Genomic DNA, 14,022 nt, shown 5'->3' with positions numbered 1-14,022 from the left:
AAAAACCAATTTTCTATAAGAATATTATAGGGCAACATTGTCGATTTTCTAGGAGGGGCGGGACCGTTTATTTTCAGGCGTTCTGAAATAATTGGTCCGGCTGAAATAAACGGTCCCCCCCTAATATCTAAGAGATTAGGGGTCAATGTCAAGAACAACGACGTTGGTTACACGAGACATGTTTACCTCGGCCATGATATAGTAGAAAAAACAGTTTCATAAGATATTATAGGGCAACATTGCGGTTTTTCAGGAAGGGCGGACCGTTTATTTCAGGCGTTCTGAAATAATTGGTCCGGCTGAAATAATCGGTCCGCCCCTACTATCTAAGAGATTAGGGGTCAGTGTCAAGAACAACGACGTTGATTGTACGAGACAAGTTTACTTCGGCCATAAAAAAGTAGAAAAAACAGTTTCATAAGATATTATAGGGCAACATTGCGATTTTCAGGAGGGCGGACCGTTTATTTCAGGCGTTCTGAAATAATTGGTCCGGCTGAAATAAACGGTCCGCCCCTAGTATCTAAGAGATTAGGGGTCAATGTCAAGAACAACGACGTTGATTGTACGAGACAAGTTTACCTCGGCCATGATATAGTAGAAAAAACAGTTTCATAAGATATTATAGGGCAACATTGCGGTTTTCAGGAGGGCGGACCGTTTATTTCAGGCGTTCTAGTTGTAAAGGAATAGTCTCTTTCATGCTTACGCTACGGTTTTTATAAGTTAACAAACAAGTTATGATGTGCGATATTGTACAATCTTACGTTAATGCTTACTTTACAGAACCCTGTTTATCGTTACATGTACTAAACTGCGTTACAATCGAGCGATCGCCTTGATTGGAATATGTGCGTGTGGGCCTTCGTACATTTTAGGCCACGCCCCGGACCGATTATTTCAACCGGACCGAATATTTCAGAACACCGGCAAACACCACGAAGATGTCTCCCTCTGAGGCGGCGGTGAAGTGGATACACTTCCCTCCGTCGGTTGGGTCGATCCGGTGGGCGTTGGACCATTTGATGTTGCAAGGGGCGTCTCCATTCGTCACCCTTCACATGTTATAAGAGAAATTAAAGGCGCGTCACCTTGCGGTAAGTAGTAGTATTGCAGCTGTCATTTGACCCAATGAGAAGTAGCAGGGCGTTGGCAGATGAAAAACAATTGGTTGTGCCAAAAGAATCCCATATATTTCAAAGGATCTATATTTTTTCACTGATTATTTAGCACTGCATGTATGCAAATGCTGTTGGAGTTTGCTACCATTTGACATTTCCTGAGATCCAAAAACAATTAGCAGTTCAACCAATGGTAGTAGGGCAATTAGCGTTCTGACCAATGAGGCAGTGGCTGCATGCCTATCAAATGTTTGTATCAATACTCGTTTCCATGTCGCATGTCTACGTTTTACCGTAGGTAGATGTGGCCAGTATGTTATCGGTCTATTCAAGACACTATACAATCTTCACAGTATGCTATTCTCTTTTACAAATTTTAAAGCTATTCGTTACTTTGCAATGGGCAAACAAAGTATATAAACTCAATATAAGACAATTATGAAGAAGCTCACGTTTGCTGGTTGCTCAAGTGTTCCAGCAGTGACTTGTACTCTACTCTTGCCAAAGCCTGCCCTTTGACCCAGTCGGGAAGCTCGGGAACGGCTTGTTTGGACGCTTCGAAGTCGGTATCGCCCACCGTCAGCACTCCTGTTTCCTCGTCGTACGTCATCACAAGCCCCTGGACACTTACCTGTAAAGTGTTTAAAGTACCACAATTTTTTTTTCATAGAAACCAATAGTTTGTGAGAATTATGACCATTATGCAAATTGGAATCTAATTAGCATAATCAACAAGAAAATATGTATATTTCAAGTTTCAAGTTTTATCCATAAAAATCAGCCTTGCAGCCAGTGCACAAACAAGCTGAATAACACTGTTTTTTCAATTAGCCTCTTTAGCCATTTATATGCATAAATTCACTGCGTTCCATGATAGACAGGTGTTTCAAACAAATGGCAAATTTGAGAAAAAAAAGGAATTGATATCTAATATGCAAATGAAGACCTCACTTGCATGATATAATACTGAATTGGTAATTGACGGGAATTTCATACTTGCAGCATTAATTTGAAAGCTATTTAAATGAAACACGACTATATCATATGAATAATTCATCAATAGAGTGACAAACAATATACTTTAAGAAAAACATTTTTAAAAATGCTTTCAGTCGTACCTTGTTCCCGTTGACATCGTTGCTGTTTCCATTGTTGTAACCGTCGTACAGATGTGGAGTACTACCAGTCCTGACGGAGAACCACCTGTTGTTGTGAAACTTGAGCGTGAGGATCTCCCGGGCCTGCAGGATGCTCGCGATATCGTACGGCATGTCGAAGATGACGGTGGACTCCGCCCCGCTGACCAGCTCGGCCCAGGTCGGCGCGCCGCTGTGACTGTCGTCCAGGTACGCCAGGGTGGCGGTCTCACACCCGGGCTCTCCGGCTGGGAGGAGGAAGTCCGTACTCAAGAGAGGACCCTGGAAAACGAAAAACATTTCTTTTTATGTTTACCGAAGGAAAACATATTGTTTCTGCTCTGCTTCTTCCTCTCCCTTTTCTTCTTCTCCAAACAGTGACCTCTGACCTGACCAATGACATGAATTGTTGACGTCTGTCACCATGGTGACTGGTGTTGGGTTACATAATGTTGCAATTTCACGGTCTGCTCTGCTCCTGTCACCATATACTAGTAGTACATGTATGTGAATGTGTTTGAGTAAGAATTAACAGAGCAGACCATGTCTGAAGGTAAACATTATGCATTTGCTTTGCAAATGTTACTTCTCTAGTATTAAATACATCCAGTATTACGTAAGTATTGTTTTCAAGGCTTACTGTGAAGAGACAAGATGTATTTTCAAAAAGCTGGCCTGAGGCCATGACGGGAATAGCTTTTGGGTGGTGTGAGTGTGTTGAGGATATGTGACTCAAATAATTGATCAGCTTTATGACTTGAATTGGACGAATGCCAATAAGACTGGACTTTGATATACGGATATGGATTTCAACATACCATGATCCCTTTCTATTGGAGAAAAGTTGTTAGCATTTTTAGCGGTTAAGTGGGGTAAAGAGTTGCGTTACTTCGTGTTTTATTTGGCCAGTTTTTCTTTTGTGTTCATACATTGGCAATGTATCTCACACCAAAACAACGAGATAGTCAGCATTATATCAGGGTCTTGTACATCTGGTCCCGACAAAATTGTACACTGAATGTCTTCTTACTTCTTCCAAATAAACGGTGATGGCACGGTCAAGAGCCAACCTCCTCTTGGTCACTTTCTCCGCTAGTTCCTCCTCACGGTTAAAGTCACAGTAGCGAACCTCGGAGATGTCCTGAGTCGTATTTCCCACGGTCTTTGTCGTCTTCTGGACGTAATATCTCCGGCCTGTTCCGTTTTCAACCTTCAGGGAGCTGTATAGTAACAGAGCGTGGTGTTATGCGTATGTGCACTAATACAACAAGACTGGCAATGAAAACGTACATTGCCATGGCGACGATTGTTGCTGTTAGGGCTATTACTTGCATGGCACTGCCATGATTTGATGATTTTGAGGAAGCCTTGGTACCCTACCCTCCCCTGAGTGCATTGTGAACGAGCCCCGGGGTCACAGAAAGTACATGTAGGGCATCCGGGGCAGACAGGTTTTCCCAAGGGTTTCCAGGAATGTGGGCATGTCAACAAACAGAGCTGGGAGACATTCCTGTGGACATTCCATGCCCGTGGAAAAAATTCCTGTACAATTCTTAGAATTCTTGTAAACTGCACACAATACAGTACCATTAGGCTCCTCCCTGAGACGTCGCCAAAAACAAACACCTCCCACTTATGGGAGTGAATCAATAGGAAACAGTAACATGGGATGTGGATTTTTAATCTATAAGGTATAGTTATAGATATAGTTCAAAAGTAAGTTGACACTATACAAGAGCTATCTTCCACTCAAAAGGGCAACCAGAGGATCGCTGCAGTACAGTGGGGACCAAAATCTAATAGTTTCCAGCTTTGTTTACAATTTACCAACTGCCATATATCATTAAGATCCATCCATATCTTCTTGAGAAATATTAATGCCGATCACAGATACACTATAATTAAGACTAAGGTAAAAAGGACATCTTATTCAGATAGTGTAAGGAGGCTACTGAACAAGATACCACATGACAGAAGAAGTGCCTTTACATTTTTTCAGAACATATGAATAAGAGTTTACCGGTTATCAATCTAAGATGTAGTTAACTATCTTTTATCCATTTACCAACATGTTCAAAATGCATACCTTTTTCCCAAACAGCCGAAGTCCACGGCACCTTGTGGGAACAGCGAGTCGAAGTTGATGTCCAGGACTGATGTTATTGGCTTCATGATGAAGGAGAAGGCCTTTGGGTAGTCCTTGATGGACTCCAGCCATGTTTTGAGCTCCGTGGACAGTGAGGAGGTGTACATCTCTGTGATGGCTGCTGCGATCCGCTGATCACCGCCCTGAACCACCATCATCTCGTTACTGAACTCAAACGAATGCCTAGGAGACAAAGGCTTATTTGTCAGGAGTAATGTTGACACTTTCGATCTGACACAAGGAAATCCTTCTTTTGTATGATTGGAGTGTAGGCAACTGTCTGTAAAACATGTGTCTGTTCTGGAGAATTCTAACGGGTTAATAACAGATAATATCTCCAAAAAGAAGCCATATCATTTCTGAGAAAAACAAATTTGCATATCTAGATAGTTTCTGAACGTTTTTGAACGGTAAGAGTACTAAATCTCGTGCTCTCGCGAGACTAGGCCAGTTCGTAATCAAGATGGACTGATAGTCATCGAAAATTTGGAGGCTAGTATTCTTACACTTCAAAAACTTGTCACTCCTGAAAGAATTCTCTAGTAACTGCTTATTTTCTACTATGCGGTTTTTACTCACAAATTTTCGGTCTGGCTCTGTGCGGCTGTTGCCTCCGTATCAGCCTCGGCCTCTCCCTCGGCTTGCTGGGACTCCTTCCTGGTCTCGTGCTCATGCCACCAGCTGCTGGACTTGGTCTGACTCGCCTCTGCAGAGAAGGTGCTGAAGGCTTTCTTCCACTCCGTCTGTGCTCTCTCCGAGAACGCCTGGATGGACAGGTCTGAGCTGGCCTCCTTGGTCTTGATGATCTTCAGTTGTCCTCCGAACTTGGCCGACTTGATGTAATGTGTTCCGTAGCGAAGGATGAAGTTTTCTGGAATAAGCATAAAAGCAACATTTTATACGAAGAAAACTTCTAACACCTGTTAATGAATTACATCATTGAATGGATTATTAATCATATGAATGCATTGGCATATCCGTCTGTAAATTAATGATTGTTTAGTAATACGTTTTATCGAGGCATACCACATCAAAACCCTGTCAATCAAGTGAAAGCTTATATCCGCATGTACTTCGAAACACATACATACAAACTCCCCAAAACCAGCGCCGCTCACAAAAATACTTCCGTTACCTTTGCTGAAAGACTTTCTTTTAGAGCAAAGTCATCATTCGACATACATCGGGCGATCGTAAGCCCATGTTTCAACGTTCATGAATTGTAAGGATAACAAGTCAAAGATTTGTTGTATCTATACTATTTGAGAATAGGCAGATAGGAATCGTCTCCAAATATATAAAAAAAATACAATGTAGATGCAAAAGCAGAAGAAGAAATACAAGGGCGAATGTAAACGTGGCTTTCTAACATACGCAGAAATAGCTTGGTGTTAAGGCTATCATGTTTTGGGATGGCTCTCTTCGGAGCTATAGTAGTTTTCTCCCGCCCAGCTCAACTAGCGCTACCCGTTGGGAGCTTTGCGCCTGTAGGAGGTTTGCACGGCAGTAGTTTGATATTAGCCCAGTAAAGTGGTGGGCTAACGAAACCCCTGCCATGCAAAGCTCCTACGGGTGCCAAGTTGAGTCTGGCGGCGGACACCTCCTGCAGCCCCGAAGAGAGCCCGCCCAAACCACGATAGACGGGACACCAATATAATGAGCCAAACACGGGAAGGCCACTTACGGAACTGCTGGTCAGCCCCGATGGAGAAGTAGGACACCGGCAGCTTGAGGAAGTCCCGCAGGAAGGCCAGGTTCAGGTCGGCCGGTTCTACATCGTCCATGAAGATCTCGTACCTGAAATCAGTTGGCATTTCAAATTTCTTGGATACTTGGGCACCATGCTGTGTACTTTCAATTAACAGTTACAAAACATATTCCATCCACTGCAAAATTAAGTATCAGGAATACTTCGTACGTATCTGCTAAACATTGCATTATGTTGGTTTACTTAGAGCATTCACCTAATATACGTTTGAGCGGACCAACCAGTATATACCTCATGACTTTGAGTAACTTTGATTGGCTTGCGCCAAATAAGGCAGGTTCATTAATATTCATGACCAACAAGTCCTTCACCTCATGTTCTTGATCTGCTTGTTTTTTCCGATCGTACAAACTTCTAAAACTTAAAATCTAAGACCTGTGGATAGAGAGTGATCATGGCATCACCGAATACGTATACCGACCGAAAATCCTTAGAAACCTTTTCGGAAAAAAAAGGTTTACTGAGCACGTACGCTCATCACAACAGTCCGCCATATTGAAAATTTGTAATCTAAACGCTGATTGGACGGTGCCAAATAAGGCAAGCTCATTAATATTTATGATAGATAACCTCAACAAAGTGGTTGATTTCTCAGCTTGAATTGGCACAGTAGACCGGAAAGGCATAGAGCATATTGATGGTTATCTATTTAGAATTAGAAACAATAATTCAGAAAGTGCTGATTGTACCTGAAGACGTTGATCTCCAACAGTGCCATGTACGTCTGTGTATTCTTGTCGGTCAGCCGGCCCTCGGCCTGGGAGCCCGCCCCGAAGTTGGAAGACTGGTCATACCGGGCACTCTGGTCAGAAAACCCGCCGCCCGCCGAGTAACCCAGCCCGAAGATCCCGCCTCCTGCCCCGTACCCGGCTGCCTTGTTCAGCTCCTGTTGGAACATGGCCTTGGCAGAAGTGACGGCAGATTTCTGCTCCAGATACTCCCTGTACCCCTCCATAGAGGCAAAGGTGTTGGACTCTACATCAGTGTCATAAACACCTTGAACTGTCATCGTGTCAGGAACCTCGTGATCTTCGTACCTGGAAAACAGAAAAAAAATGTGACTATCATCACGACAAGAGTCGTCAAGTTCCTAAATATTATTTAATGCCTCCTTATGCTTACAAATATGTAACTTGCCTTCCAGTCTGGAACTGTATTGGTGAGCTCAATTTACAAATCCCATAATCAAATACGTCCATCAAAACATGTAAATGCGAAATACAAAAGATTAAACATAAGAATGAAAATATCAGACGGTCATGCAGCCATTATCTCATTGGTCAAACTGGTAAAAGCCATGCTCTTACTGGTCTAACTACTAACTTCATTCTCTCAAAGTGCTAGTTGTAATAGACAGGATTAGCGTAGTTTAAATTTTTTGTGTGTATTTTTAAATGGTACTTTTTTGTTGTGTGGCGCTGTGAATATAAGTTATAAACTTGAGTGCAACGTCAAACTGTCCTTATGTTTTGATGAATGAAAACATGTTTTTTGCACAATGGAATGAATTCTATGGATCATTTCATTTACGTTTGCAGGCCGTTGCAGGACCGTTGTACGATGCTTCTCTTCCTGGAATCTGCGGAGTATTCTCCTCTACCGTCGAACCCCACACCCAGGAACGTCGCACCGTCTATCAAATCCTACATATGATAAATACAAACAAAACATGTCACTGTTAGGCCACACCAATTTATTTTGTTGGTTGTCGGATTTTTTTTCAGAAAAAATATGAAGTGACAGGGCGAAAAAAACCTTAACAATAAAAACAGATCTAGGCATCCTATTAAAGCCCCAAATGCTACGATATAGAAGACATGAAGTTAACACAAAATACTGGGTTAATAGCTAAACAGTGAATTTTGAACTTTTAAAATCAAACTACTGCATTGATTAATGGAAAAACAACCAGGAAGAAAAGGACTTTCCTGAACTGTTGTGGGCAAGATATGAGCATATTTGAGTTGATTCAGAACCAGAATCTTTTTTTTTTTTGCAAATTAGAAAAAAAAAGAAGAGGCGAATCCGATCCGAGAACTAGCAAATTAAATTTGGCCTTATGGAATAATGACAGAAAACGTTGCCACGGGACACGATACATACAAACTTCCCAGTAACCCACCCAAAACAATATTTCTGTACCCAAAGTAATAAATCCACAGTAGATCAGTAGTACAAAAAAAGCCAAACATACTGGACAACTCTCCCTCGGGATCTTGGCCCTTAAAACCACGTGCAAAACTCACTCTCTGGTCTATGCCACGAGACAAGACACGTACAAGCTTCCCAGCAAACCACCCAAAACAATACTTCTAACAAGATACATACAAACTTCCCAGCAAACCACTCAAAACAATACTTCTAACAAGATACATACAAACTTCCCAGCAAACCACCCAAAACAATGCTTCTGACAAGATACATACAAACTTCCCAGCAAACCACCCAAAACAATACTTCTGAGGAGATACATACAAACTTCCCAGCAAACCACCCAAAACAATACTTCGGACAAGATACATACAAACTTCCCAGCAAACCACCCAAACAATTATACTTCTACACACAACGTAATGAATTGGTCATAGATTGGTATTGAAAAAAGCCAGACATACCGGACAACTCTCCCTCGGTATCTTGGCCTCCCAGCACGGGTCTCCATTGACGTAACCTGTCCCGAAACAACCGTTCATAAGAACGGGGCCAAGTCCGACCGGGTAGCTGTAGGCTGAAACTGCCGCTGTGGAACTGTCTTGCTCGTCATCTCTACAATGCAAGGAATCAAACAATTCTGAATAACGGAAGAGATATCGATATCGTTACAGAGAAGACTGAAAAGCAACTCAAAATGTTGAACTGACCATTTTGACTGAATCGCTCAGTCTCCTTACTGCAATTCCTGATTTTTTTCACTGTACTGTTATGTTCACTGTTTTCATTGTCACTTCTGTACTGTGAACTTATCATTACAGTTAACAAATGAATCCTGGACTGTCTTTTTCCTGCACCTGTTGCCACCGTGAATATGTAGTTCCGTGAACATGTCAATTTTTCTCAGACTGTGAACTTATGCTACCGTGAACATAAAGTGAATTACAGTATTAATAGGCTATCAAACCCAATTAATAATCATAAGAACACGTGCCGTAATACATGTGTGGCGTCTGTGATGAGCCAAAGGTTGTTGGAAGTCTATATCGCCCCCTGTCCTGGTCAAAAGAAGGTTTGTGGAATTTGGACGGGGGACAATATCGACTTCCAACATCCTCTGACCCAGGTACCTACATGTGCATAATGCCACGTGTCCTGTGCAAACTTTAAGTAAGGCACTTTCAGTGAAGTCAGTACTTCAGTTGAAAAGTGGCATCGATTATGTTTTTCGATGGAAAACGTTTTCATGAATCCATAATGTCATTTATAAACTCAGATAAACTTTCACAGAGAACTTCATTGACTCAACACACACACACACACACACACACACACACACACACACACACACACACACACACACACACACACACACACACACACACACAGAGTCACACACAAACACACAGTCACGCACACACACACATGCACACACACACACACACACACACACAGTCACACAGTCACACACACAAAGCACACACACACAAAGCACAAACACGCACAAACACACACATACAAACACACAAACACACACACACAAACACGAAAGAATTATATATCACACTTACGTTTCATCCGCATAGTGATATTTGTGGCTGATTTCATAACCAGCGGGTACAAAACTGTTCCCCAGGTTGTCCCCCCTGCTGATAGGGAGAACCCGAACATCAGCCTGAAATCAACAACAGGGGTATTAAAAGTGAAATAAAACAATACACCAAACAAAGAAAGGACTGTCACTAAATTTTTGTCTGGGAACTTAAAGGGCATTCCTGTTCCTCATTACGTTCTTACATGTATTATGTGTAAATAAAGTTAAAATAAATAAATAAAAAGCTTTGAATGTCCAGGAAACGTTGTTCGCAAAATAAAAATAGACTATTTTTTTCCTCAGTTTCTTTTTCTTCTTTTGGTCAAACGTCTTTTTTCATTGAATAAATCCTATCATGTTTGACTAATTTCGACCGTACAACTCCTGTCTTTGTAAGGAATGTAACGTCACGTTATGCAGATGACACACGTGACTCGGTGAGCAGTGGATCGCATGTTTCAGGAAGTCTGTGGCACCCCCCGTCTTTGTTAGCATGAAGTTTCAAGATATATTATCTACCTCTTCAACCGGTCTGCTCAGGCCTGCAGCTAGGTCAATGGTCTTCCCCAGAGCGTCCTTGTACTGATCGTCGAAGCTGTCCAGCTGCTTAGCGAAGTAGTCTTGGAGGGAATTGACCACTTTCTCCTGGTGGTTTTCCACCACGCCGTCTGCTATCCTGTCACCGAGCTGGTTCACTACCTTCTCGCCGATCTGACTCGCAGCCGAGGCCAGGAAGGCTGGGGCCGCCCTTTTTACTCGGACTTTGTGGTTGATATCGGTCCCCGGGTCGTCCATGAAGACAGCCGTGTCAGCTAGTGGTTTTGCTTCACGTTTGGCGGCTAAAATATGGATACAAAATTGATGGATTCATAAACGTTAAAATCGAAAAGTGATACTACCTGCGGAGCACAATTGTTGTTTTGCACATACAGTACCATCTATGTAGCATTCTGTGTAAGTACGATTTGGGGGTATTTCTCGTGCAACGCATCACACCGCAGCGAAACGCAACGAATGCGGAAGTAACTATGCCACTGCAGGGCAAAAAAAATGAGGGTCTATTATTAAAAAATATTGTGCCAGGAATGCCAGCAGGACAAGGGTTAAAAGCATTCAATGCAAATTTCAGGCAGAAAACTGGATTTTCAAAGTCAATTTTCTGATCATTCTTTTGAATGTAGTTCCTATCCTATAAGGTACTAATATCTATCTGTAAAGCACAAATTCGATGTAGCTGACGAATTTAAAGTCGGATACTTGTTTTGTATCGTAGGCTGGTTAAATGCCTCCTCAGGTAGCTTTTCTTGGGTTTTTTTCCAAATACTTCAAGTATGAAATAAAGATGAAAATGTGCAAAGAAATGGATGCCTCAGTAAATATCAGACATATTTTCTTATAGAGATTATTATTTCTTTTTGTTTTGCCGCCCTGAAATTGCATCGTACTGTTAGCCTTGTTACCAAACCTATTATAGCTCCCGAGTCCTACATCCTCTCTATTTGCGGAGAGGATGTAGGACTCGGGAGCTATAATAGGTTTGGTAACCAGGCTATCAGCTAATACTGATACAGCTAGTACTGTATCAGCTAATAAAAAAGTTCCTCTGGTTCTACAACCTGAAGAGAACATATTAACAGCACATGTATCTGTTTCCGTTGGTGAATAGGCTCTTTAGGATAGTAAATGGCTGTTATGTGTGACAAAGTTCTTCATTCACAACGAAGAATTATATTCCACACTGCCGCTAGGTGTCGCTTCTACAATGTTAAGTGGTCTACTCTAGTCATGGTTTGGACTATGGGTGCAGGTTTGGAAGTATTGAAAAGTTGTACTTACCTCTCACATCCCTGAGAGCGTTGTTGAGCTCGGCGTCGTTGTCAGTAAGTATGCTGTCCACTACTCTGTCCAACAGACTGCGGCTGTCGGAGCTGCCTACTTGCGGCACTAGAACAGCTGAAACATACACAGAGAACAAGTGTACAATGGGCCAACGTTAACGGTTATAATTTAACATACTAGCTAAAGATAGAAAGATTCCCTTTAATTGCATACAATATTATTTCCCTTGGTTTAGATTTTTAGATAGAAAAGAAAAATTCACATTGCTAATGGAACTCGATAACTCTTGTACTCTTGTACTAACTCCATCTGTTCTTACACTTACAACTGTTTTAAGAAGAAGCAGAACCTGCACATATGTAGTTTTACTATTGATATATTTTAGTCTACCATCACTATTTGCCGTGACCTGTACTTAGTTCGCAATGAGCAAGAATGTACAATAAAGTTCTTTCTTTCTTATTCAGAACCTTCCCCCGACCACCAACCAACCGAGGTTGGCTAAAGTTCGGGAGCGGTGTGATCAGATTTAGGCCACGCCTACTTCAACCTCTCTGTACGAATCGAATCGACTTTCAGTCAAATTTGAGTCCAGAACACTGCAGACCTACCCACCAACCCGAGCCAACTAATTGCTTCCCATCATGTTTGAAACATTTTGACAGTACACGGGCACAGCCGACCATCAGCCGACTTGCTCCCGACAGACCTACAACTAACATAAGATTTCGGCAGTGCTAGGGATTATCCACGACGCCTTTACATTAACAGGTGTAAAAAGGTAATATCTATGTGAATTTGATGGAGAATTTGAAAATAATGCAACATTATGTGACCACAGTAAAAAAAAAATGGAAAAGCTAACTGTCATATTTGTCCAAAATGTGACATCATGTGACACCACATTAACGCAATTATCCGAAAACTGGAGCGGAATGATTTTTGATAGGCAGAAAATGCGTCAGAGTGCAGAGACAAAGGGACATTATATAGTGTCCTTGCGCAGTTTGAAGGACAGTGAGAAAATAGGACAAGGTCGCTTGTATGAAGAAAAATAAAGATGCCAAAATGACAGCGTTTAGTGTCTAGTGTATTTCTAGTTATATTTCTCCAAATTCTGCCTTTCCACATGTTATTTGTAGCCGCATAATTTAACGAAATAGACGCATTCTATACCCCTGGTATTGTCACTGTCCATGGAATTGCCAAGGACAAATAGCGACCCCTTTTCTGTCAAAATTTCCACCAAAAATCAAAATTAGTTTTCAATAAATTGGACGATAAAGCTTTTATTTAATTTTTATTTTGGTAAAAGCACTAAGTGAAACGTTACAGCACGAAGTGAAACGTTATTAGAAGAAGAACAGAAAACCTAGAAGTGTGGAGAAAACAGATACTTTGTGCTTCGCAACGGTCAATAAATAATGTGTACGGCAAATCTTTCGGCTCGGAACCAAGTGGTCCCTAGTTCGAATCCTGCCATGCCACCGATCTTGTGCCCTTGGAAAAGGCACTTTACACGACTTTCCTCACTTAATTCGGGTAAAAACGAGTTTATCGCCACAACGTCAGAGCCAGAAAGTGGTTTACCAGGCATAAGCGGGTGATAGTTGGGTAATTAATTCGCCTATCGATGATTATTTCCATATGCCTTCAAACAAATTTACATGTATATGATAGAGATCGCTCGTATAGGAAACCTCCGTTGGAGCTGTACTTGTTTTCAAGGCATCCAAAGCAATTTTCAGATCGGCAAGACAAAAACTTTCTGGATGAGGAAATATGTATGATATTAAAGTTTACTGCGGCCATTTTTTAGCACGTTTTTTGTCATCATTTCAGACTTGGAGCTTTTGCAATGGTCCCAAAACAAATTACGTGAGGCGGCTTCTTAATTTTCTTTTTTGGTGGATACCGCCCATAAATAGCTAGAGCCAGCCTTCGGTAAGAAAACATAAAAACATGCAACAGTTTTCTGTCAGCGACATCGCATTTTTGCCTCACAAATATCTGCTATAGGATAGGATTAATTGCATCTACTGCATTAAAAAAATGGCCAGAAAATTCATTTAAAAATTCAGTTTTGTCGCCATGAAATTGCATTAGATGCCTTTAAGATATCGTCAATAACAAGCAGAAAGAAAACTGTTTCTAGCACTTACCCGCAGATGCGAAGTGCTGATGCACAAAAAACTGGAGAAACAGAAGTAGGTAGGCCATCCTTCCAGCTGCCACCAGTGTCTTCTCTGTCGTTTTTTTCGTCGCCC

General features: G+C 41.6%; 1 protein-coding gene across 1 annotated transcript in view; it reads right to left on the bottom strand.

Annotated features, from left to right (window-relative positions):
• The window catches only part of LOC109477328, a 28,609-nt gene extending 14,604 nt beyond the window's left edge, over positions 1-14,005 (bottom strand). The window contains exons 1-13 of the mRNA XM_019778555.1: positions 13,918-14,005; positions 11,753-11,869; positions 10,436-10,755; positions 9,894-9,997; positions 8,787-8,937; positions 7,702-7,814; positions 6,861-7,208; positions 6,088-6,200; positions 4,983-5,274; positions 4,344-4,586; positions 3,288-3,477; positions 2,240-2,539; positions 1,574-1,752 (exon numbers count right to left, since the gene is read on the bottom strand). Coding sequence (XP_019634114.1) covers positions 1,574-1,752; positions 2,240-2,539; positions 3,288-3,477; positions 4,344-4,586; positions 4,983-5,274; positions 6,088-6,200; positions 6,861-7,208; positions 7,702-7,814; positions 8,787-8,937; positions 9,894-9,997; positions 10,436-10,755; positions 11,753-11,869; positions 13,918-13,975 — 2,528 coding nt within the window. The 5' untranslated portion in view covers positions 13,976-14,005. The remainder of the gene's footprint in view (positions 1-1,573; positions 1,753-2,239; positions 2,540-3,287; positions 3,478-4,343; positions 4,587-4,982; positions 5,275-6,087; positions 6,201-6,860; positions 7,209-7,701; positions 7,815-8,786; positions 8,938-9,893; positions 9,998-10,435; positions 10,756-11,752; positions 11,870-13,917) is intronic.
• Positions 14,006-14,022: the final 17 nt, after the last annotated feature.

Source organism: Branchiostoma belcheri, unplaced genomic scaffold (assembly GCF_001625305.1).
Source record: "Branchiostoma belcheri isolate BF01 breed outbred unplaced genomic scaffold, Haploidv18h27 scaffold1, whole genome shotgun sequence".
Classification (NCBI taxonomy): Eukaryota; Metazoa; Chordata; class Leptocardii; order Amphioxiformes; family Branchiostomatidae; genus Branchiostoma; species Branchiostoma belcheri.
The sequence above is the reverse complement of the archived record's forward strand: the minus strand, read 5'-3'. Positions and strand labels throughout refer to the sequence as shown.